The 24,188-nt window shown below is 40.4% G+C and overlaps 1 protein-coding gene across 2 annotated transcripts in view; it reads left to right on the top strand.

Annotated features, from left to right (window-relative positions):
* Positions 1–24,188, top strand: part of adamtsl2 (ADAMTS-like 2) — a 46,449-nt gene that overhangs the window by 19,856 nt on the left and 2,405 nt on the right. For both annotated transcript variants that reach the window (XM_051950896.1, XM_051950897.1), the window contains exons 8-18: positions 378–458; positions 571–746; positions 2,905–3,202; positions 5,184–5,538; positions 7,285–7,388; positions 9,407–9,533; positions 14,056–14,269; positions 15,719–15,874; positions 20,262–20,432; positions 22,042–22,218; positions 23,331–23,475. In XM_051950896.1, the coding sequence (XP_051806856.1) occupies positions 378–458; positions 571–746; positions 2,905–3,202; positions 5,184–5,538; positions 7,285–7,388; positions 9,407–9,533; positions 14,056–14,269; positions 15,719–15,874; positions 20,262–20,432; positions 22,042–22,218; positions 23,331–23,475 (2,004 nt within the window). The remainder of the gene's footprint in view (positions 1–377; positions 459–570; positions 747–2,904; positions 3,203–5,183; positions 5,539–7,284; positions 7,389–9,406; positions 9,534–14,055; positions 14,270–15,718; positions 15,875–20,261; positions 20,433–22,041; positions 22,219–23,330; positions 23,476–24,188) is intronic.

Raw genomic sequence — 24,188 nt, forward strand, 5'->3', positions numbered from 1 at the left:
GGGTCACCAATAATTAGAGATTATTCGCTCAACTTGTCCAATATTCCAGATTCTGAATCAATGATGTGATGAAAAATAACAGAGAAAATTTCGTGTTTTTATGTTAAATAATTCCTGAGATGTTGTTGTTCAAACATAGACTGAAATTTTAAAATGCGTAAAAAACCTCAACGAATGTGGGTCGACAGGAGATTTTAAAAAATGTTTCATCTTGAAAAATATTGAAGATATTTACTTAGAATTTCACAAATATCTCCACAAATATCCACATTTTAAGCTAGAAAAATTTCAAGCAAATTAGAGATGGTCGAGCAGAAATATTTCTTAAAGTTTGATGATTTGAGCTCCAATGACGGAATACATTTTCTGTCCTTAAGGTTATTCTTTCATCACTCAAATCCCCGAAGGATCCTGGGACATCCAGATCATCGAGAGGAAGAAATCGGCCGATGTTTTAGGTACGTTACTCCTCCTCATCCTCACAAATCACAGTAATGTTTCTCAGGAACATAATTACCTCTAAGTAAAGAGCAGAATTTGCAGCGTGCTGTAACTTCCTTCCTCCTCCAGCTGTGACCGACCAGGCCGGAAACTTCTTCTTCAACGGCGCCTACAAGGTAGACAGTCCTCAGAACTTCCACGCAGCAGGAACCGTCTTCAAATACCGCCGACCCATGGACGTCTACGAGACCGGCATCGAGTACATCGTCGCCAAAGGCCCCATCGACCAGGCCATCAACATCCTGGTAAAGCTCCACCTTCTGACTGTTTGGTAGAGTTCACACAACTCTCCGTCTCTATTTACTGCCGGACTGACTTCTGTTTAAGTGCTGGGGGGTCTTGGAAGACTAAAGTCTTTAGGGGGAAATTATCACAGTAGTATGATAACGGGATGGTGCAGAGAAGTTAAAGGCTTTCAGGTCAGCAAGGCTATAAAGTAGATTTTTTAAAAATGCCAGAATTACACAATTCATTAGAGTTAGAAACTGTAAAAACAGAAAAAAATCGTTGCATTTCACAATGTTTGGTTTAGTATTAGTAGTTGTACAATCTGATGTTTGAGCTTCATTCTCAGCAGCACTTCTCTAAAAGCCTTCCAATTCACTTACACTTTGCAATATCTGTTGTGAAAGTCTCAATAGTCTTTGTTGGCTTAAATGTAAAGTAAGAAAAAGGTCGAGAATTCAAGCTTTAGGCTGCTGTTAATCTTAATTAAGGTCATTGTACACTGGAAAAACTCAAAATCTTACCAAGTCTGTTTGTCTTATTTTTAGTCAAAATATCTCATCCCACTTGATTTAAAGGAAATTCAGTTAATAAGTAACATTACTGCAAGATGGAGGGACTTGTTTTAGGACAACGCTTGTTAAGTAAATATCTTGTTAATTCAAACAATCTTGAAATTATCTTCTTTTAACCCTCATGTCATCCTGTGGTTCAAATTGACCCGTTTTCAAGTTTGAAAATGTGGGAAAAAAATATTTTCACAGTGAAAACTTTCACATTTTCAAAATTTGTTGGGAAATTTTTTGAACATTCTTTGGTGGAAAAAAAAGTGTTAAAAAATGTTTCTGTAACAAAATTTGCTGGATTTTGGTTGATTTTTTTCTGAATGTTCTTAAAGAGAACATTAGAACTTTAGATATTATTAGGATTTTTTTGGAAGATTTTTATTCACTTTTTATAAATATGTACAATTTTTAGATTTTTATTTCTTGCCAAATTTGGGGATTTTTTTTAATATAAAACTTTCAAGGGAAACTTTTAAGGAATTTTCTTCCTGAAGATTTTGCAATTTTTAAAATAAATTTGTGGAATTTTTTTTTTGGCTGAATTTGTGGATTTTTTTCAGACAAGGGAACAATATTTTTTGGTGCCGTAAATGAGGAAAACAGGAGGCTTAAAACACCTAAGCTTGACAATCCTGGTAAAATAAAGCTTAAAATCGGTTTTCACAGCCAATTTTAAGATCTCAGTATTCTAAATATCACATCTTATTTCAAGAAATCTTACCACTCCATTTTTTACTTGTTCTCCTGGCAGATTTTTTTTCACTTATTTCAAGGTAAAAGTTGCTTGAAATAAGTTTTTTTTTTCTTGTTTTGAGAGGGGCATTTTTTCCAGTGTAGATCAGAGGACTTGTTCTACAGGCAAATAATTTGAGATATTAAGCTAGAATTTCACCAACATCTCTGTAAATATTCATACTTTTATGCTATAAGCATTTCAGGCAGATCAGAGATGGCTGAGCAGAATTTTCTCTAAAATATTCTTGGTTTTTTAACGATCACAAGTGTTTGACAGATACCCAAATCACACCATTTATCACACCGAAAGACCGTAAAAACAGAAAAAATCACTACTTTTGTTTAACTTTACGACAGTCCTCAAATTGTCATGTGTGACTTTCTGTTTTGGCTGAAAATTATACAGATCTAAGCTTTAAATTCTGTTATTATGCTGTAGAAATTTCAGACGAATCAGAAACAGTCAAGAAGAAATGATTCGATTCCAAAAAGCAGTCATTTTACTTTTAGTGTCAACAACCTGCACTAATTCAGAGTAAGTAGTGGCACAGGCTGATCTTTGACTCTTCTATGAGAAATGGATCTACGCTTTTATTCTCAGCAGCACTTCTCTAAAAGCCTTCAGACTAACTGAACCTTTCCAGTGTTTACTGTGACGGTCTCGACAGTCTTTGCTGGCTTAATGTATAATAAGAAGACGGTGAAGAATGTCAGACTACTGGTAACTCTCTTGAGGCGTTCTGTGGGTGTAGCGGTGGAGGCTACCTACAGCAGCAAACATCTGCATTTGAAATCAGCTCAGACCGTCTTTTGTTTGTTTATTCTTCACTAAAAACCCTGTCTTGACTCGGTCTCCTTCGATGCCTCGTGTTTCCAGGTGTGGAACCAGAACGGTCGGACTCCCTACATCACCTACGAATACACCGTCCTCAGAGACTCCCTGCCTCCCGTCCCGCCTCCCCCCGTCTACACCGGCTCGGACTCCTCGGCCGGCGAGGTTTCCGTGGAAGTGGGAGGTCTGCTGGCTCCCAACGGCAGCGTTTACGACCAGACGTCTCCTGGAGATCCGCTGGACGCCGGAGACAACGACGGACCGAAGGGGCAAGAAACCAACGAGGTGTACGAGGAGACGGCGGCCATTGACTGCGACCAGGACGGAGTGCCAAAGTTCACAGGTAGGGGGCGCTGTTTGTAGCATGCATTATAGTTAATATACAACATGTGCACCTCTCTTTGTGCATCGATACTCTGCTCCCAGTGCTCCTGTAACACCCCCTGGAAGTGTTAAACTTTCCCTTTTCGCTAACTCTCTCTTTATTAACCCTCGTGTCGTCCTGTGGGTCAAATTTACCCGTTTTAAAGTTTGAAAATGTGGAAAGAAACAAGTGTTTTCATAGTGAAACTTCTGATTTCAACATTTTGGGGAAATTTTTGACCATTCTTTTGGTGGAAAAGAGGAAATGTTACTGATATTTTTTTTAAGTACATTCCCCAAAAATTTTTATGTGAATGTTCTTAAAGAAAATATTAGAGGTTTCAGTGATACACATGGAATCACTTTAGATATTTTTAGGATTATTTGTAAGATTTTTACTCATTTTTTAAAAACATTTGCAAGAATTTTCTTGACAAATTTGGGAGATTTTTTAAGCACGAAACTTTTAAGGAATTATGGGAATCTTCATCCTGAAGGTTTTGCAAATTTTGGGAATTTTGGGGATTTTTTTTCAAACAAGGAAACAATATTTTTTGGTTCTTGTATTATTGTCGGTTTAAGCTTTGAGAATGTGGGGAAAAAAGTATTTTCACAGTTAAACTTCTGATGTCCACATTTTCAACATTTTTTGGCGGTGAAAAAGAAATGTTAAAAATGTTTCTTCAGAACATTCACACACAAAAATCAACCAAAATCCTGCACATTTAACTGGATTTTTGTTGGTTTTTATGTGAATGTTCATAAAGAAAATATTAGAAGTTTTGCTGATATCTATGGAATCACTTTAGATATTTTTTAGGATTTTTTGGAAGATTTTTTACTTATTTTTTGAAAGTATTTACAAGAATTTTCTTGCCAAAAAATAAAACTTAAGGGAAACTTTTAAGGAAGTATTGGAATTTTCTTCCGGAAGGTTTCGCAAATTTTCAGAAATTTAGGGAATTTTTTTGCTAATTTTTTTTTTCCCAAACAAAGAATATTTCTTGGTGCCTGTAGACAAGACAACAGGAAGGTTAATGCTGTAATTCAGTTGGCTTAAAACTTAAAATGAGAGTTTCTGTAGGAGCTTTGGCTGAATGAAGAGCAGGACGAAGCCACCAGAGCAGTTTGGGTTTTATCTGCAGCGTGACGTCAGCCTTTCAGCGTCCATCAGGGTGTAATGGCCTCTGCAGAGCCAGGAAGTTCCATTACTGCTCATGTCGGCCGTGCGGACGTTTTTTAAAAGGAGAAAACACCACGGAAGTCTGAATTTTTCATCCCGCCGCTGATCCTCTTTCCGTATCTGCAGCATGAATAATGCAGAGCTCCAAAAGGCCGCATATCCTGCACACAGAGCGGGGGAACGAGGCTCACATCTGACCTGTTTCGTCTCATCGGTCGATAAGAAACACCTTCTGATTCATTCCTCGTCTTGCTTTCTCCGCCTGCATGGAGGATGATCTCATCCTGTTCCAGATATACGGGTGATGAGGGAGAAAAAAACGTAGAACAAGTGGCACCACGACGCTGCAGCATGAAAATACTGCAAAAACCAGCAATCATAGTGGTCACCATTGAAAACTGGTTGATGTTCGTGTTTGTTTTGCTTCTTATTTCTGTTTTATTATTGCATGTCTTCGTATCTCTTTACCTTTATGGTTACTTTTAGATGTTTTGTTAAATAAATGCTCCTTTTTTTAAGTCGTATTTAGTCTTCCAGAAGGTGCAAAAGTAATGTTGTTAACCTGTTTTGTCCTTTAATGTCTTGTTGTTGCTGTTGTGTGTCTCTTTATGGTCGTTGTGTCTCCACATACTGCAGGTATTTCTCTAGAAAACAGCTCAGAATCTTTCAGTCGGAGCAGAAACTGTAAATTAATTCTCTAAATACAAACATGACCGACAGCATCAACAGTTTGTTCTTGGAAGAGTCTCACATCGTTTTTCTCCTCTGTGGTCTGCAGGGAACAGCAGCCATCCAGGCAGCACCGCCAAACCCGCTCCTGATGGTGGCGCTCTGGACCCAGGCCCGGACTCCCAGAACCTGATCTGGAGGGTTCTGCTGGACGGCCGGATCGGTCCGGACGAGCTGCTCATCAACATCTCCACCAACCAGCTGCTGACGGAGGGCGACGGTCTGTTCTCGTCCGAGGTGGGCCCGGTGGAGGTGGGCAGCCTGGAGCCAGGAGGTCCGTTTGACCTGAACCAGACCGTGGCCTTCACGCTGGGAAACAAACGCAACGACAGCGGAGACAACGGCAACCAGAACAAGACGGTGCAGGGCGGAGGGAGGACCTCGGGCCGGTCCAACAGAACCAGGTCTGATATTAGAACCAGGTAGAACAGAACCAGGCAGACCAGAACCAGGTATGATACCAGAACAAGGCAGAACAGAACCAGGTAGAACAGAACCAGGTATGATGAAAGAACCAGGCAGAACAGAACCAGGTAGAACAGAACCAGGTATGATGACAGAACCAGGCAGAACAGAACCAGGTAGAACAGAACCAGGTATGATGACAGAACCAGGCAGAACAGAACCAGGTATGATGAAAGAACCAGGTAGAACAGAACCAGGCAGAACAGAACCAGGTATGATGACAGAACCAGGTAGAACAGAACCAGGTAGAACAGAACCAGGTAGAACAGAACCAGGTATGATGACAGAACCAGGCAGAACAGAACCAGGTATAATGACAGAACCAGGCAGAACAGAACCAGGTATGATGACAGAACCAGGCAGAACAGAATCAGGCAGTCCAACAGAACCAGGTAGTCTAATAGTAGTCTAGCCAGGTAGTCGAGCAGAACCAGCTAGAAAAACTAGCAGGTTGTCCAGAAGTAGCAGAATTCTTGATGGAATCGGTAGAGTTCAGCTAAATTTGTTGGCTTTCTGACACTGACTTGAATCTTAATGACAGTCCACAGGTTCAAGCATGGAGGTGGAAGTATCATGTCACAGAGCATGATGCTGCCACCACCATGCTTGATGGTAGCTTTGGTGTTCTTGGGGTTAAAGGCCTCACCTTCAGTTTTTCTTCCATCTGACCACAGAACTTTCCTCCAGAAGGTCTTTTCTTTGTCCTTGTGATCAGCAGCAGACTTGAGTGGAGCTTTAAGGTTCTGCTTATAGAGGAAGAACTTCCTTCTTCTTCTTCCAGAAGGCCTTTTCTTAATATGATTTTTGCAGCAACACCTCTGAACCATGAACTTTATTCTGACAAACAGATGATTGTGGATCTGAAGCTGCTTTGAAATGGCTCTAAGTGACTTTCTGACTTGTTCAAGTCGATGATTTTCTTTTTCAGATCTTTGCTGATCTCCTCAGACTTTCCCTCTGTAGTGTTTGAGTCTAATGAGTGGATCTAATGGGTTCTAATTAACCTGGATCAGAGGAATCAGGAGCTGTAGGCAAATGGAATCACACAGAGAAAGTTAAGAGTCCACAAAACTAAGAAAATCTGATTAACACAACTTTCTACATCACTAAAACTGATCATTCAAGTTGCTGTATTTACCTTTTTGACCCAGCAGATTTGATTATATTTCCAAAAAACCTTTAATAAATCTCTAAAAGAACCAAAATCCATGTTTTTTGTGTGACAAAGAGTTATAGGAGTCACTGGAAACTCATGACTGTCATGTCTTTACAAGCAGATGTAAACTTTTATTGCCGTCCAGACAGACAGGTAGATAAACAGACAGACAGCTGGACCTTGGCAGGTTTTTACATCCATCATATTCATAATAATTCACGTCGCTCCTCTGCTTTCTGTCAAAACACGACTGGAGTCGCTCTGCGGCCAGAAACAGCCGTAAAACATCAGACAGGCAGGAATCATTGCAGCCTCCTCGGGGGGAAAACATCGTGTGCAGGATTCAGATGTAACTCAGAGCGTCTGCAGCGTCTGGCCGAGCCAGCGACCGGCGCAATGACAGGAATGTGGACGACTTTTATGTGACGAAATGAAAACCACAGAGCGTCTGCCGCTGATCAGCCGTCACACCGCTGGGCGTCCTCGCGTGTCCTCAGAAGGTGGCTGAAGTCCTGTGTTTGTGTTTCAGGGGGAACCAGAGACTTTACCAGAAGAACCTGAAGCTGAGCGCTGCAGACATGTACCGCTGGAAGCTGTCGTCTCAGGAGCCCTGCAGCATGACCTGCTCCATCGGTACCTCACCAGAAAGCACCAGAAAACACCCGAAAACACCCGGAAACACGTGAAAACACCAGAAAACACCCGAAAACACCTGAAATCACCAGAAAACACCTAAAAACACCAGAGAGAACCCGAAAACATCCGAAAACACCCGAAAACACCAGAAAACACCAGAAATCACCTAAAAACACCAGAGAGAACCCGAAAACATCCGAAAACACCAGAAAACACCTGAAAACACCTAAAAACACCAGAGAGAACCCGAAAACATCCGAAAACACCCGAAAACACCCGAAAACACCTGAAATCACCAGAAAACACCTAAAAACACCAGAGAGAACCCGAAAACATCCGAAAACATCCGAAAACACCCGAAAACACCCGAAAACACCTGAAATCACCAGAAAACACCTAAAAACACCAGAGAGAACCCGAAAACATCCGGAAACACCTGAAAACACCTGAAAACACCCGAAAACACCCGAAAACACCCGGAAACACCTGAAATCACCTGAAAACACCCGATAACACCCGAAAACACCAGAAAGCACCCAGAAACACCCGAAAACACCTGAAATCACCCGAAAACACCTAAAAACACCAGAGAGAACCCGAAAACATCCGAAAACATCCGAAAACACCCGAAAACACCAGAAAACACCAGGAAACACCAGGAAACACCTAAAAACACCCAAAAACACCAGAAAACACCTAAAAACACCAGAGAGAACCCGAAAACATCCGAAAACACCCGAAAACACCCGAAAACACCTGAAATCACCAGAAAACACCTAAAAACACCAGAGAGAACCCGAAAACATCCGAAAACATCCGAAAACACCCGAAAACACCCGAAAACACCTGAAATCACCAGAAAACACCTAAAAACACCAGAGAGAACCCGAAAACATCCGGAAACACCTGAAAACACCTGAAAACACCCGAAAACACCCGAAAACACCCGGAAACACCTGAAATCACCTGAAAACACCCGATAACACCCGAAAACACCAGAAAGCACCCAGAAACACCCGAAAACACCTGAAATCACCCGAAAACACCTAAAAACACCAGAGAGAACCCGAAAACATCCGAAAACATCCGAAAACACCCGAAAACACCAGAAAACACCAGGAAACACCAGGAAACACCTAAAAACACCCAAAAACACCAGAAAACACCTAAAAACACCAGAGAGAACCCGAAAACATACGAAAACATCCGAAAACACCCGAAAACACCAGAAAACACCAGAAAACACCAGGAAACACCTAAAAACACCCAAAAACACCAGAAAACACCTAAAAACACCAGAGAGAACCCGAAAACATCCGAAAACATCCGAAAACATCCGAAAACACCCGAAAACACCAGAAAACACCAGGAAACACCAGGAAACACCTAAAAACACCCAAAAACACCAGAAAACACCTAAAAACACCAGAGAGAACCCGAAAACATCCGAAAACACCAGAAAGCACCTGAAAACACCAGAAAACAGCTGAAAACACCAGAAAACATCCGAAAACACCCGAAAACACCAGAAAGCACCTGAAAACACCAGAAAACAGCTGAAAACACCAGAAAACATCCGAAAACACCCGAAAACACCAGAAAATACCTGAAAACACCAGAAAACACCTAAAAACACCAGAAAACAGCTGAAAACACCAGAAAACATCCGAAAACACCAGAAAACAGCTGAAAACACCCGAAAACACCAGAAAATACCTGAAAACACCAGAAAACACCTAAAAACACCAGAAAATACCTGAAAACACCAGAAAACACCTGAAAACACCAGAAAACAGCTGAAAACACCAGAAAACATCCGAAAACACCCGAAAACACCAGAAAATACCTGAAAACACCAGAAAACACCTAAAAACACCAGAAAACAGCTAACTACCACACACATTTTACCTGTTTGGTTTAATTACAGATAATATCTCATGTAAAACACTCTCTGTATTACTGATCTACTGCATATTATGGGCTGTATACATCTGTTTTCTGCTCCTAACTTCCAGGAGTGTCCAAGTCGTTCGTGTCCTGTGTCCGGTACGACGGCGTCGAGGTTCATGACATGTACTGTGACGCTCTGACCCGACCAGAACCCGTCCACGACTTCTGCATCGGGAGGGAATGTCAGCCGAGGTAAGCAGCATAAGGCGCACAAAAAGGACATTTTGAAGGAGAAGCAGCAGTTATTTCTGCTGACAGAACCTTCATCAGAGCTCATATATTTAAAGTGTATTATCATTTATCATTTACGTCATTTTACTGAAGTATTACATGATGTAAAATCACTGAAATGTCACTTATTGTACATTTTTAATGCAAGAATTATCACAAAAATACATGTAAAGTAATGAACTTACTTTTTTGTGAATTAATTTTCAGTCAGTTTTTCAATTGATTAATTGATAAATTTACCAGTATTTGTACACCCCCTGTCAAAAGTTGTTTTGAGACACTTTCTCATTCAAATAAATTAGAACCCGTCTCAATACTTTTGACAGGGGGTGTATAAAAGCTGTTGGGCAGTTTAATTAATTTTAATAAATCACAGTATTTTCTGTGTGTTTTGTTTATAAAATATCTTAACTAATAAAGTAGCTGAAGCTGACAGATGATTGTGGTGCAGAAAAAGTAAAGATTTAAGTTCCTCAAATTCACATTTAAGGTAAAAGTACTTCCACTTCCTCTGTTTTTGTGATTTCTGATTCTAATGTGGTGATAATTTCTAAAACATTACAAGTTTTCAAACCCTCTTGTGAGGTTTGACTTCAGATTTATGTCGATTTATGAGTTTCAGGTGAACGTTGTGGTGTTTCAGGTGAACGTTCCGGTGTTTCAGGTGAACGTTCCGATGTTTCAGGTGAACGTTCCGCTGTTTCAGGTGAACGTTCCGCTGTTTCAGGTGAACGTTCCGCTGTTTCAGGTGAACGTTCCGCTGTTTCAGGTGAACGCTCCGGTGTTTCAGGTGAATGTTCTGCTGTTTCAGGTGAACGTTCCGCTGTTTCAGGTGAACGTTCTGGCGTTTCAGGTGAACGTTCTGCTGTTTCAGGTGAACGTTCTGCTGTTTCAGGTGAACGTTCTGGCGTTTCAGGTGAACGTTCTGCTGTTTCAGGTGAACGTTCCGCTGTTTCAGGTGAACGTTCCGGTGTTTCAGGTGAATGTTCTGCTGTTTCAGGTGAACGTTCCGCTGTTTCAGGTGAACGTTCTGGCGTTTCAGGTGAACGTTCTGCTGTTTCAGGTGAACGTTCTGCTGTTTCAGGTGAACGTTCTGGCGTTTCAGGTGAACGTTCTGCTGTTTCAGGTGAACGCTCTGGTGTTTCAGGTGAACGTTCTGGCGTTTCAGGTGAACGCTCTGGTGTTTCAGGTGAACACTCTGGTGTTTCAGGTGAACGTTCTGGTGTTTCAGGTGAACGTTCCGCTGTTTCAGGTGAACGTTCCGCTGTTTCAGGTGAACGTTCTGCTGTTTCAGGTGAATGCTCTGGTGTTTCAGGTGAACGTTCTGGCGTTTCAGGTGAACGTTCCGCTGTTTCAGGTGAACGTTCCGCTGTTTCAGGTGAACGTTCTGCTGTTTCAGGTGAACGTTCTGGCGTTTCAGGTGAACGTTCCGCTGTTTCAGGTGAACGTTCTGCTGTTTCAGGTGAACGTTCTGCTGTTTCAGGTGAACGTTCTGGTGTTTCAGGTGAACGTTCTGGTGTTTCAGGTGAACGTTCCGCTGTTTCAGGTGAACGTTCTGGTGTTTCAGGTGAACGCTCTGGTGTTTCAGGTGAACGTTCTGGTGTTTCAGGTGAACGTTCTGGTGTTTCAGGTGAACGTTCCGCTGTTTCAGGTGAACGTTCTGGTGTTTCAGGTGAACGCTCTGGTGTTTCAGGTGAACGTTCCGCTGTTTCAGGTGAACGTTCTGGTGTTTCAGGTGAACGCTCTGGTGTTTCAGGTGAACGTTCTGGTGTTTCAGGTGAACGCTCTGGTGTTTCAGGTGAACGTTCTGGTGTTTCAGGTGAACGCTCTGGTGTTTCAGGTGAACGTTCTGGTGTTTCAGGTGAACGTTCTGGCATTTCAGGTGAACATTCCGGTGTTTCAGGTGAACGTTCTGCTGTTTCAGGTGAACGTTCTGGTGTTTCAGGTGAACGTTCTGGCGTTTCAGGTGAACGTTCTGGCGTTTCAGGTGAACTTTCTGGCGTTTCAGGTGAACGTTCTGCTGTTTCAGGTGAACGTTCTGGTGTTTCAGGTGAACGTTCCGCTGTTTCAGGTGAACGTTCCGCTGTTTCAGGTGAACGTTCTGCTGTTTCAGGTGAATGCTCTGGTGTTTCAGGTGAACGTTCTGGCGTTTCAGGTGAACGTTCCGCTGTTTCAGGTGAACGTTCTGCTGTTTCAGGTGAATGTTCTGGCGTTTCAGGTGAACGTTCTGGCGTTTCAGGTGAACGTTCTGGCGTTTCAGGTGAACGTTCTGCTGTTTCAGGTGAACGTTCTGCTGTTTCAGGTGAACGTTCTGCTGTTTCAGGTGAACGTTCTGGCGTTTCAGGTGAACGTTCCGCTGTTTCAGGTGAACGTTCTGCTGTTTCAGGTGAACGTTCTGCTGTTTCAGGTGAACGTTCTGGTGTTTCAGGTGAACGTTCTGGTGTTTCAGGTGAACGTTCCGCTGTTTCAGGTGAACGTTCTGGTGTTTCAGGTGAACGCTCTGGTGTTTCAGGTGAACGTTCTGGTGTTTCAGGTGAACGTTGTGGCGTTTCAGGTGAACGTTCTGGCGTTTCAGGTGAACGTTCTGGTGTTTCAGGTGAACGTTCTGGTGTTTCAGGTGAACGTTCTGGCGTTTCAGGTGAACGTTCTGGTGTTTCAGGTGAACGTTCTGGCGTTTCAGGTGAACGTTCTGGCGTTTCAGGTGAACGTTCTGGCGTTTCAGGTGAACGTTCTGGTGTTTCAGGTGAACGTTCTGCTGTTTCAGGTGAACGTTCTGCTGTTTCAGGTGAACGTTCTGGCATTTCAGGTGAACGTTCTGCTGTTTCAGGTGAACGTTCTGCTGTTTCAGGTGAACGTTCCGCTGTTTCAGGTGAACGTTCTGCTGTTTCAGGTGAACGTTCTGGCGTTTCAGGTGAACGTTCCGCTGTTTCAGGTGAACGTTCTGCTGTTTCAGGTGAACGTTCTGCTGTTTCAGGTGAACGTTCTGGTGTTTCAGGTGAACGTTCTGGTGTTTCAGGTGAACGTTCCGCTGTTTCAGGTGAACGTTCTGGTGTTTCAGGTGAACGCTCTGGTGTTTCAGGTGAACATTCCGGTGTTTCAGGTGAACGTTCTGCTGTTTCAGGTGAACGTTCTGGTGTTTCAGGTGAACGTTCTGGCGTTTCAGGTGAACGTTCTGGTGTTTCAGGTGAACGTTCTGGCGTTTCAGGTGAACTTTCTGGCGTTTCAGGTGAACGTTCTGCTGTTTCAGGTGAACGTTCTGGCATTTCAGGTGAACGTTCTGCTGTTTCAGGTGAACGTTCTGCTGTTTCAGGTGAACGTTCTGGCGTTTCAGGTGAACGTTCTGCTGTTTCAGGTCAACGTTCTGCTGTTTCAGGTGAACGTTCTGCTGTTTCAGGTCAACGTTCTGGTGTTTCAGGTGAACGTTCTGCTGTTTCAGGTGAACGTTCCGCTGTTTCAGGTGAACGTTCTGGTGTTTCAGGTGAACGTTCTGGCGTTTCAGGTGAACGTTCTGGTGTTTCAGGTGAACGTTCTGGTGTTTCAGGTGAACGTTCTGGCATTTCAGGTCAACGTTCTGCTGTTTCAGGTGAACGTTCTGCTGTTTCAGGTGAACGTTCTGGCATTTCAGGTGAACGTTCTGGTGTTTCAGGTGAACGTTCTGGCATTTCAGGTCAACGTTCTGCTGTTTCAGGTGAACGTTCTGCTGTTTCAGGTGAATGTTCTGCTGTTTCAGGTCAACGTTCTGCTGTTTCAGGTCAACGTTCTGCTGTTTCAGGTGAACGTTCCGCTGTTTCAGGTGAACGTTCTGGTGTTTCAGGTGAACGTTCTGGCGTTTCAGGTGAACGTTCTGGTGTTTCAGGTGAACGTTCTGGCGTTTCAGGTGAACGTTCTGTTGTTTCAGGTGAATGTTCTGCTGTTTCAGGTGAACGTTCTGGCGTTTCAGGTGAACGTTCTGGTGTTTCAGGTGAACGTTCTGGCGTTTCAGGTGAAAGTTCTGGTGTTTCAGGTCAACGTTCTGCTGTTTCAGGTGAACGTTCTGGCGTTTCAGGTGAACGTTCTGGCGTTTCAGGTCAACGTTCTGCTGTTTCAGGTCAACGTTCTGCTGTTTCAGGTGAACGTTCTGCTGTTTCAGGTGAACGTTCTGGTGTTTCAGGTGAACGTTCTGGCGTTTCAGGTGAACGTTCTGGTGTTTCAGGTCAACGTTCTGGCGTTTCAGGTGAACGTTCTGCTGTTTCAGGTGAACGTTCTGCTGTTTCAGGTCAACGTTCTGCTGTTTCAGGTGAACGTTCTGGCGTTTCAGGTCAATGTTCTGCTGTTTCAGGTGAACGTTCTGGTGTTTCAGGTGAACGTTCTGCTGTTTCAGGTCAACGTTCTGATGTTTCAGGTGAACGTTCTGATGTTTCAGGTGAACGTTCTGGCGTTTCAGGTGAACGTTCTGGCGTTTCAGGTGAACGTTCTAGATGTTCTAACCCAGTCGGTGTTTCAGGTGGGAGGCCAGCAGCTGGAGCGAGTGCTCTCGGACCTGCGGTGAAGGTTTCCAGTTCCGTCAGGTGCGCTGCTGGAAGATGTTGTCTCCGGGCCTGGACAGCTCGGTGTACAGCGACCTCTGCACCATGGCCGACCTGGAGAGACCCATGGAGAGACGAGCCTGCAAGAGCCCGGCCTGCGGTCCACAGTGGGAGGTGGCCGAGTGGACCGAGGTACCACAGACCTACGAGTCTTTGTTCCACCAACCTGTAGTCTTTATGCTGATATTCAAACCTGTCACTCTGTCGTCTCCGTTCTGTGTCATTTCTTGTCTTGTTTGCGTTGTTTTTGTCTCTTTGGCACAGTTTCGTCTCTTTTCCGTCATGTTGTGTCTTGTTTTTGTTATGTCTCATTGTAGTTTTGTTTTATTTGTGGTCATTTACTGTCTCCTTTTCTCTTGTATTTGTCATTTTGTGTCTCATTTTGATCATTTAATACGTCATTGGGGCAGTTTTGTCTCTTTGTGTTCACTTTGTGTCGGGATTTTTGCTGTTTTGTGTCCCATTTGTTTTGCTTTGTTGTTTTTTGTCTTATTTTTGTTATTTAGTGTCTACTTTTGTGTCTTGTTTTAATTGCTTTATGCATCTGGGACAGTCTCATTTTTCTTGTTTTCTGTCATTTTGTGCCTGTTTTGTTTGTCTTTTTGTTGTTTTGTGACCATTTTCCCTCCACATACTACATATATTTAACTGTTTCCTCTCTGCTCTGTGGAAACACTGCCTGCAGTTCAACCAAACTTTCATGCATTTTTCTTTTAAACGTGTGATTGCTGATCACGGCTCATCGCTTCTTGATCTCAGAACCTTTAGTTTTTCACAGAATCTGTTGCAAACTGGGGTGTTTTTTATCATTTTCTTCAATGAAACGTGCGGTGTAAAGTGATTTAAAATCACAATTTTAAGCTTAGGTTTGATATTTTTCCCAACAGAACCACAAATCAAACGTGATGAGTTCAAGGACTGTCAGAAAGTTGAATATCTGCAGATTTTTTCGGTTTTTGCAGTTTCTGACTCTGATAAATGGTGTAATTTTGATGATTTTTTAAAAAGGAAAACTTGTTAACCCCAGTGGTGGGTTTTGGGGTTCAGATTCTGGTAGGTTTCTAAACAAACGTCCTCATCGTTCAGATGGTTTCTCGCAGCGCAGACATCTCCGTTAGATTCAGGTTTAACATCTGTCAGCTGCAGGCTCATGGTCTGTTTGCGGTCTGATGAATTCTGCAGAAACGCTCGGTTTGTACAACGCAGAAAAATGTTTGAAATGCAGCTTCCTCTTCTCAGCTGCTCGTCAGAGAATCAGCCGCTCTGAGGGAGATTTCAGGTTTTCTGTCCGTGGAGCTCAACGTGTGCTGTTAGAAAAACACAAGCAGAGTCACAGAAATTTTAAAAAATCTATAAATTCAGTCAAAATATTTTAAAGGACGTAGCCGTTGTTGGTAAATTGACTGATGCTTGAGGTGAATCTTACTTTAAATCACCTCATTTCACTCTTTTCTCGGTCATATTTGATCTCACATCTGTCTGAGTGGAGACTAGAAGCTTCTCTGTGCACAGCTGGATGCCGCTATAAACAGTAAATATGTTCTAATAAATAATATCAATATCCTGTGGTTGTCTCTGCAGTGTCCCGCCAAATGTGGCCGTAAAGCTCAGGTGAGTCGAGACGTTCGCTGCTCCGACGAGAGCCGACCGTGTGACCCCATGACCAAACCTCCCAACATCAAGAACTGCACCGGGCCGCCCTGCGAACGCCACTGGACCGTCTCTGAGTGGGGCCCGGTGAGTGGAAGCATCATGACGGGCTGTGGGCCTGCACAGAGTTAGGGGCTCATTGTCGACTGGTTTCAGGTTGGTGGGGCCATTTCTTAGTAGTTTGGATGAATTTGTGAGTCATTTGGTAAGTTTTGCATAATTTTTGACAAAAATGCAGAATCTGGGTCAATTATTTAATAGTTTGGGTCAATTCTTTAGTAATTGAGAACATTTTTTGAGTAATTTATTGAGAGATTTGGAACAATTTGTGAGTGACTTGGGTCAATTCTTGAGTAATTTGGTCATTTTGACTAATTTTGAATGTTTTTGTGTAATCTATGTCAGTTTTTGATTAGTTTGGGTCCATTTTTGAGTCATTTGGGTCAATTCTTTAGTAATTGAGAACATTTTTTGACTAATTTGGGCCAATTTCTGAGTGATTTGAGTCAAATCTTGAGTAATTTGGCTCAATTTTTTTGAGAAATCTTTTGAGAAAATTTCTCAAAATTTTTGACATTTTTTGAGAAATATTTCTCAATTTTTGAGTAATTTGATAAATTTTTTTGAGTAATTTAGGTAATTTTTTGAGAGATTTGGAACAATTTGTGAGTGATTTGGGTCAATTCTTGAGTAATTTGGTCATTTTTGACTAATTTTGAGTGTTCTTTGTGTAATATGGGTTAATTTTTGATTAGTTTGTGTCCATTTTTGAGTAATTTGTGTCAATTCCTACATAGTTTTGGCCTGTTTTGTGTAATTTAGGAGAATCTTTGGGTAATTTGGGTCAAGTTTGGTAAATTTTTGAGTAATTTCCTCAATTTTTGAGGTCGAATTTTTGTGTAATTTGGTCAATGTTTTTGTGGAAATGAGGACAATTTTTGAATCACTGGGTCAATTTTGAGTAACATTGGAGCATGTAAAATTATCAGAAAAACCTGAGTCAAGTTTTGAATCATTTAGGACAATTCTTGGGTATTTTGGATTATTTTTTGGGTTAATTTGTGAGTGATTTGGTTAATTCTTTAGTACTTTGGGTAAATTTTATGACTAATTTGGTCAATTTCTGACTAATTGTGGACAATTTTTGAGTAATTTGGGTACATTTGTGATTATTTAAGAAATACTGCCCTTTAAGTTTTATTTTTGTTATTTTGTTCTGCAGAAACAGTGACGTAGATTCATTAACAGATCACTAAAGCTGGTTTTTACACACGTGGACAAAATTGTTGGTACCCCTCAGTTAAAGAAGGAAAAACCCACAATTCTCACTGAAATCACTTGAAACTCACAAAAGTAACAATAAATAAAAATTTATTGAAAATTAAATAATCAAAAACAGCCATTACTTTTGAATTGTTGATTAACATAATTATTTAAAAAAACAAACTAATGAAACAGGCCTGGACAAAAATGATGGTACCTCTATAAAAGATTGAAAACTATTTGACCAGAGTGACATGATTAACTCAGGTGTGTCATTTAATTGACATCACAGGTGTTTCCAAACTCATAATCAGTCAGTCTGCCTATTTAAAGGGAGACAAGTAGTCACCCTGCTGTTTGGTGAAAAGGTGTGTACCACACTGAACATGGACAACAGAAAGCGAAGGAGAGAATTGTCCCAGGACATCCGAAAAAAAATTATAGACAAACATCTTAAAGGTAAAGGCTATAAGACCATCTCTAAACAGCTTGAAGTTCCTGTGACAACAGTGGCTCATATTATTCAGAAGTTCAAGACCCACGGGACAGTAGCCAACCTCCCTGGACGTGGCCGCAAGAGGAAAATTGATGACAAATTGAAGAGACGGATCGTTGGAATTGTATCCAAAGAGCCCAGAGCAACCTCCAAAGAAATTAAAGGTGAACTCCAAGGCCAAGGTACATCAGTGTCAGATCGCACCATTCGTCGTTGTTTGAGCCAAAGTGGACTTCATGGGAGACGACCAAGGAGGACACCACTGCTGAAAAAACTCATAAAAAAGCGAGACTGGAATTTGCAAAAATGCATGTTGACAAGCCACAAAGCTTCTGGGAGAATGTCCTTTGGACAGATGAGACCAAACTGGAGCTTTTTGGTAAGGCACATCAACTCTATGTTCATAGACTGAAAAACCAAGCATACGAAGAAAAGAACACTGTCCCTACGGTGAAACATGGAGGAGGCTCAGTAATGTTTTGGGTCTGCTTTGCTGCATCTGGCACAGGGTGTCTTGAAAGTGTGCAAGGTACGATGAAATCTGAAGACTATCAAGGCATTCTGGAGAGAAATGTGCTGCCTAGTGTCAGAAAGCTTGGTCTCAGTCGCAGGTCATGGGTCTTCCAACAGGACAACGATCCAAAACACACAGCCAAAAACACCCAAGAATGGCTGAGAGAAAAGCGTTGGACTATTCTAAAGTGGCCTTCTATGAGCCCAGATCTGAATCCCATTGAACATATGTGGAAGGAGCTGAAACATGCCATTTGGAGAAGACACCCATCAAACCTGAGACAACTGGAGCTGTTTGCTCATGAGGAGTGGGCCAAAATACCTGTTGACAGCTGCAGAACGCTCATTGACAAATACAGAAATCGTTTAATTGCAGTGATTGCCTCAAAAGGTTGTGCAACAAAATATTAAGTTATGGGTACCATCATTTTTGTCCAGCCCTATTTCATTAGTTTGTTTTTTTAAATAATTATGTTAATCAACAATTCAAAAGTGATGGCTGATTTTGATTATTTAATTTTCAATAAATTTTTATTTATTGTTACTTTTGTGAGTTTCAAGTGATTTCAGTGAGAATTGTGGGTTTTTCCTTCTTTAACTGAGGGGTACCAACAATTTTGTCCACGTGTGTATATATTTCTTATTTATCTCCTGATTCTGCAGCTCCTCTTGCAGACAAACAGGACGTTCTGATTTGTGTCTCAGTCGGTCATTTTACGCTTTTTCCACATTTTTCACATCGTTTTACGGCTGCTGGTCGTCAGTCGCAGATGTTTCTGCTCCAGAAAGAATCCAGTGGTGTGACTTTACGGTTTTACTGACTACTTTAGAGTCTGGAAACTCAAAGGTTCAATTTATAACCACAGCGTCCAGCTTGGAAAAACACGGACAAGTTCATAAAAAAGTTATTGTCATGCAGTGAAATCAAATTCTCTGTGATTTTTATTCATATTTCGCTGAGCTCATGTAGCTTTATATTTCTGCTCTGATCAGAGTTTATTTTTTAACAGAAGTTTTAGAGGAAATCAGTTTAAACAGCGAATAAACAAACTCCTTATTTCTGCTTTTAATTTATCTGTTGGTTTGAGCTGATTTTTTCTTAACGACAGGAAATAAAAACTGATTTTTTTTCAGATTTAAATGTCCACTCAGATGACTTTAGTTTTATTTATGTAAGTTTATTTAGGTTTTACATTTCTGCCTCTTTAGGAAAATGGAATTTATTTTGCATTAACTCCCTTTAGTGTACATAAAAATGTTTTTTCATGTTTTTATCCCACCTATTTTTTTTTATTATTTATAGTTTTTTGTACACTTTTTGTCTCTACACTTTATTGCTATAGATATAATTGTTTATTGTAATATATTTAAAATAAAACTTTTACTTTTTGTATTACAGTGTTGTTAATTTCCATTCGGTGGCTTAATTTGCTTTTTGAATTCTTTTATTATATTTTATTTTTTATGTTTTTCAGGACTGTTCTTATATTATTGCAATTTTTTTGGTTGTTGCATTTTTCAAAATATTTATTTTTTGTGCAAAATTCCTTTTTTAATGTAATTAATTATAGTGTATTTCTTTTTTACAATGTTTATTTTATTCCTTTGTATGTTTTTTGTGTCAATCTTTTAAGAAGATTTATTTCTATTGTTTATTTTATTGCGTATTTTATTTTTAATCCAATTTTTAATTTAAAAGTTTTGCAACACTTTTTATTATTTTGTACGTCTACAGTTAATTTATTTATATACTATTATACATTTTTGTTTGTACTTTTTAAAAAACTTTTCTATAGTATTTATTTAAATGTTTTGTATTACAGTATTTCTGTTTAGAGGCTTATTTTGCTTATTGGAGTCTTTTATTTTATTTTTTTATTTTATTTCTTCATTTTTTTGGGGCCTGCATTTTTCTTAAAACATTTTTATTGTTAGATATATTATTTTTTACTTATTTCATTTTTAAAAGTTTTATTTTTTGTATGTTTTTTGTATTACTCTTGTTAAGATTTATTTTAATTTTAATTATTTTATTTTCATTTTTAAATTTTTTTTTTGGCAGTTCAAACTTAAAGCACCAGACATACGTAATGAATGTAAGAAACTAAAATGTAAATAAAGATCAGATTTTATTTTATTCCTCATGGTATTTTTGAAGCTTTAATTTTGTCCTCTTCAATCGTCTCTCATGTGTTCCTGCAGTGTTCTGGTTCGTGTGGTCAGGGGAAGATGCTCCGTCATGTTTACTGTAAAGCTCCAGAAGGTCGAGTGGTTCCAGAGAACCAGTGTCCTGCTGAGGACAAACCTCTGTCCATCCACCCCTGTGGAGAGAGAGACTGTCCTCCTCATTGGCTCAGCCAAGAATGGGAGCGGGTGAGAAACCAAACGTCCTCGTAACAAAACACATCAACACGTTTTACGTCGTCTTCTGTGGTTTTCTGACTCGTTTCTGTCTTTGTGCATGCTGTTTTTGTCATTTTGTGTCCAATTTCTGTCCTTTTCTGTCTAGTTTTTGTTATTTTTGTGTCTTTCTAGGACAGTTTTGTCTCTTTGAGGTTATTTTCTCTCTTTTCTGTCATTTTACAAGTCATTTTTGTGATTTTGTGTCTTTCTGGGACTGTTTTGTCTCTTTTCTGTCATTTTATATTTCCATCCATCCATCCATCCTCTATACACCGCTTTATCCTCACTAGGGTCATGGGGGGTGCTGGAGTCTATCCCAGCTGACTCGGGTGAAGGCAGGGGACACCCTGGACAGGTCACCAGTCTGTCACAGGGCTACATATACAGACACACAATCACACTCACATTCACACCTACGGGCAATTTAGAGTAACCAATTAACCTCAGCATGTTTTTGGACTGTGGGAGGAAGCCGGAGTACCCGGAGAAAACCCACGCATGCACAGAGAGAACATGCAAACTCCATGCAGAAAGATCCCAGGCCGGGATTTGAACCGGGGATCTTCTTGCTGCAAGGCAAAAGTGCTAACCACTACTACACTGTGCAGCCCCATTTTATATTTAATTTTTGTAATTTTCTGTCTTTATGGGACAGTTTTGTCCCTATGTGGTTATTTTCTGTCTCATTTTTTGCTGTACTGTGTCTAGTTTATGGATTTTTCTGTCTCTCTTCTGCCTTTTTGCATCTTGTTTTTGCTGTTTTCTGTCTAGTTTCTGTAATTTTGGGTCTTTCTGGAACAGCTTTGTCTGTTTTTGGATATTTTCTGTCTTGGTTTTGTCATTTTCTGTCTCTTTGTGGGCTCATTTGTCGTGTTTTTTGTCTTGTTTTTAATTGTTTTCTGTCTCTTTTTTGCCATTGTCTGTCTAGTTTTTCTATGTTTGTGTCTTTGTGGGACAGTTTTGTTCCTATGTGGTTACTTTGTCTCGTTTTTTGCTGTTTTGTGTCGAGTTTATGAATTTTTCTGTCTCTCTTCTGCCTTTTTGCACCTTGTTTTTGCTGTTTTCTCTCTAGTTTCTGTAATTTTGTGTCTTTGTGGGACAGTTTTGTCTCTTTGAGGTTATTTTATGTCTCTTTTCCTTCATTTTACATATGGTTTTTGTCATTTTGTGTCTCGTTTTTTCAAATTTTGTGTCTTTGTGGGACAGTTTTGTCTCTTTGAGGTTATTTTCTGTCTCGTTTTTTTGCTGTTTTGTGCCTAGTTCATGGACTTTTCTGTCTCCTTTCTGTCTTCTGCATCTTGTTTTTCTTTTTTGCTTCTTGTTTTGCTCATTTTGTGTCTCCGTTCCCTCATTTCTGTCGTTCTTTTGTCTGGTTTTTCTCATTTTGTGTCTTGTTTTCGTAGTGTTCTGTCTCATTTTAGCCATTTACCCTCTCATTTTTGCCGTTTTCTCTAATTTTAGTATTTTTTTGTCTTTCTAGGACGGCTTTGTCTCTCTGTGTTTATTTTTTGTCTCGTCTGTTGGGTAGAAACGCAGATTTGATGCAGATTTATTGGCGCTGCATGTTTTCTTCCTGCAGTGCAACACGACTTGCGGTCGCGGCGTGAAGCGCAGGATCGTCCTCTGCGTCGGCATCACCGGAGGAAAGTTCCAGACCTTCGACGACGAGGTCTGTGGAGGCGAAGAGAAACCGGAGGAGGAGAACACCTGCTTCGAACGGCCCTGCTTCAAGTGGTACACCACGCCCTGGTCCGAGGTGAGGAAGACCCGGACCTTCATCGTCACACATCTGGACCAAAGTGAACAACAGCTGCTGTAGAAGAACTGCTCTAAGAATCATCCTTTTTCCTCCTAAAATGACATAAAACACAACAAAAAACACAGTAAAAGCAAATAAAACACCAAACAAACTGTTTTAAAACATAAAGCTCACAGAGATCAAATAAAATGATTTTAAAACACAATAAAACACTAAAACTGAAGGTTTTAGCCGTAATGAATCACACTGCACACTCAGAAGTAACTCAAAGGTTCTTCAGTGATGAATTTTTGGGGGTTTTGGGTTCCAGTTTGAACTTATTATTATTATTATCAAATATTTTTATCATCTATTTATATATGTTTTTATTATTATTATCATATTAATAATAGGAATTATTCTTTTAATTATTATTATTATTATGATATTTAGAGATAAGAAAAAATCAAACAATATTTTTATTCTTAAATAAAAAGGATTTTTTATTTTAATTATGCCGTAATGGACCCTGACATTAGTCTGTCAAATATTTAAAATATACAAAGATAAATACAAAATACGGTATTAATGTAAAAAAAAAAAAAAAACAGCCTCTAAAACGTGCATCTAATAGATAAAATCATCAATATTGTTCAAAAAAGTTCCATGATTAATGTCAAAATAAACACAAAAATCTAAAATAATGCCTTAAAATGTACTTTTTAAAATTTCACAACAATAAAACATGCCTTCACCATAAAATGAACCATTGTATACATAAAATAAATTGTTAAAAATAAAATAAATTAATTAAAAAGTCTACACATAACTATTATAAAATAATCCTCCAGCACGTTTTTCTCTCTTTAGAGCTGTACCTTAGATATTCCTTCAGATTCTTATAATTCTAAGAGAGGAGGGTGTTTATACGTATTGTAGTGAATCGAAGTTGTATTTAATATTATTTTTGCAGTTTTAATCCCGAGTATGTGAATTACACCCCATAAAGAACCAAAACTTCCCACCTTTGACGTAGAACAGACAAATCAAAGTGTCTCTGCAGCAGAAAAACCAGCAAGGAAAGTTGTGTAACGTTGTGTTTGTGTGATTGTGTGATTGTGTGTGATCAGTGCACTAAGACTTGTGGCGTCGGCGTCCGGATGAGGGATGTGAAGTGTTACCAGGGCAGAGAGTTGGTCCGAGGCTGCGACCCGTTGACCAAACCGGTGTCCAAACAGACCTGCACCCTCCAGCCCTGCCCCACCGAGCCCCCCGGTAACACAAACACACACCTGATGCTGCAACAAAACTACACAAACACAGACTGATGGAGCTACACAAACACCCACTTATACAGCTACACAAACACCCACTTATACAGCTACACAAACACACACTTATACAGCTACACAAACACACACTTATACAGCTACACAAACACACACTTATAGAGCTACACACACACACACCTGATGGAGCTACACAAACACACACTTATACAACTACACAAACACCCACTTATACAGCTACACAAACACACACTTATATAGCTACACACACACACACTTATACAGCTACACAAACACACACTTATACAGCTACACAAACACACACTTATACAGCTACACAAACACCCACTTATACAGCTACACAAACACCCACTTATACAGCTACACAAACACACACTTATACAGCTACACAAACACACACTTATACAGCTACACAAACACACACTTATAGAGCTACACACACACACTGATATAGCTACACAAACACACACTCCCTGTCTAACTGGTTCTGGTCCAGATGAGAACTTTACTAACTTCCTGTCTAACTGGTTCTGGTCCAGATGAGAACTTTGCTCACTTCCTGTCTAACTGGTTCTGGTCCAGATGAGAACTTTACTGACTTCCTGTCTAACTGGTTCTGGTCTAGATGAGAACTTTGCTAACTTCCTGTCTAACTGGTTCTGGTCCAGATGAGAACTT

The sequence above is a fragment of the Acanthochromis polyacanthus genome, chromosome 7 (genome assembly GCF_021347895.1).
Source record: "Acanthochromis polyacanthus isolate Apoly-LR-REF ecotype Palm Island chromosome 7, KAUST_Apoly_ChrSc, whole genome shotgun sequence".
Taxonomy (NCBI): domain Eukaryota; kingdom Metazoa; phylum Chordata; class Actinopteri; family Pomacentridae; genus Acanthochromis; species Acanthochromis polyacanthus.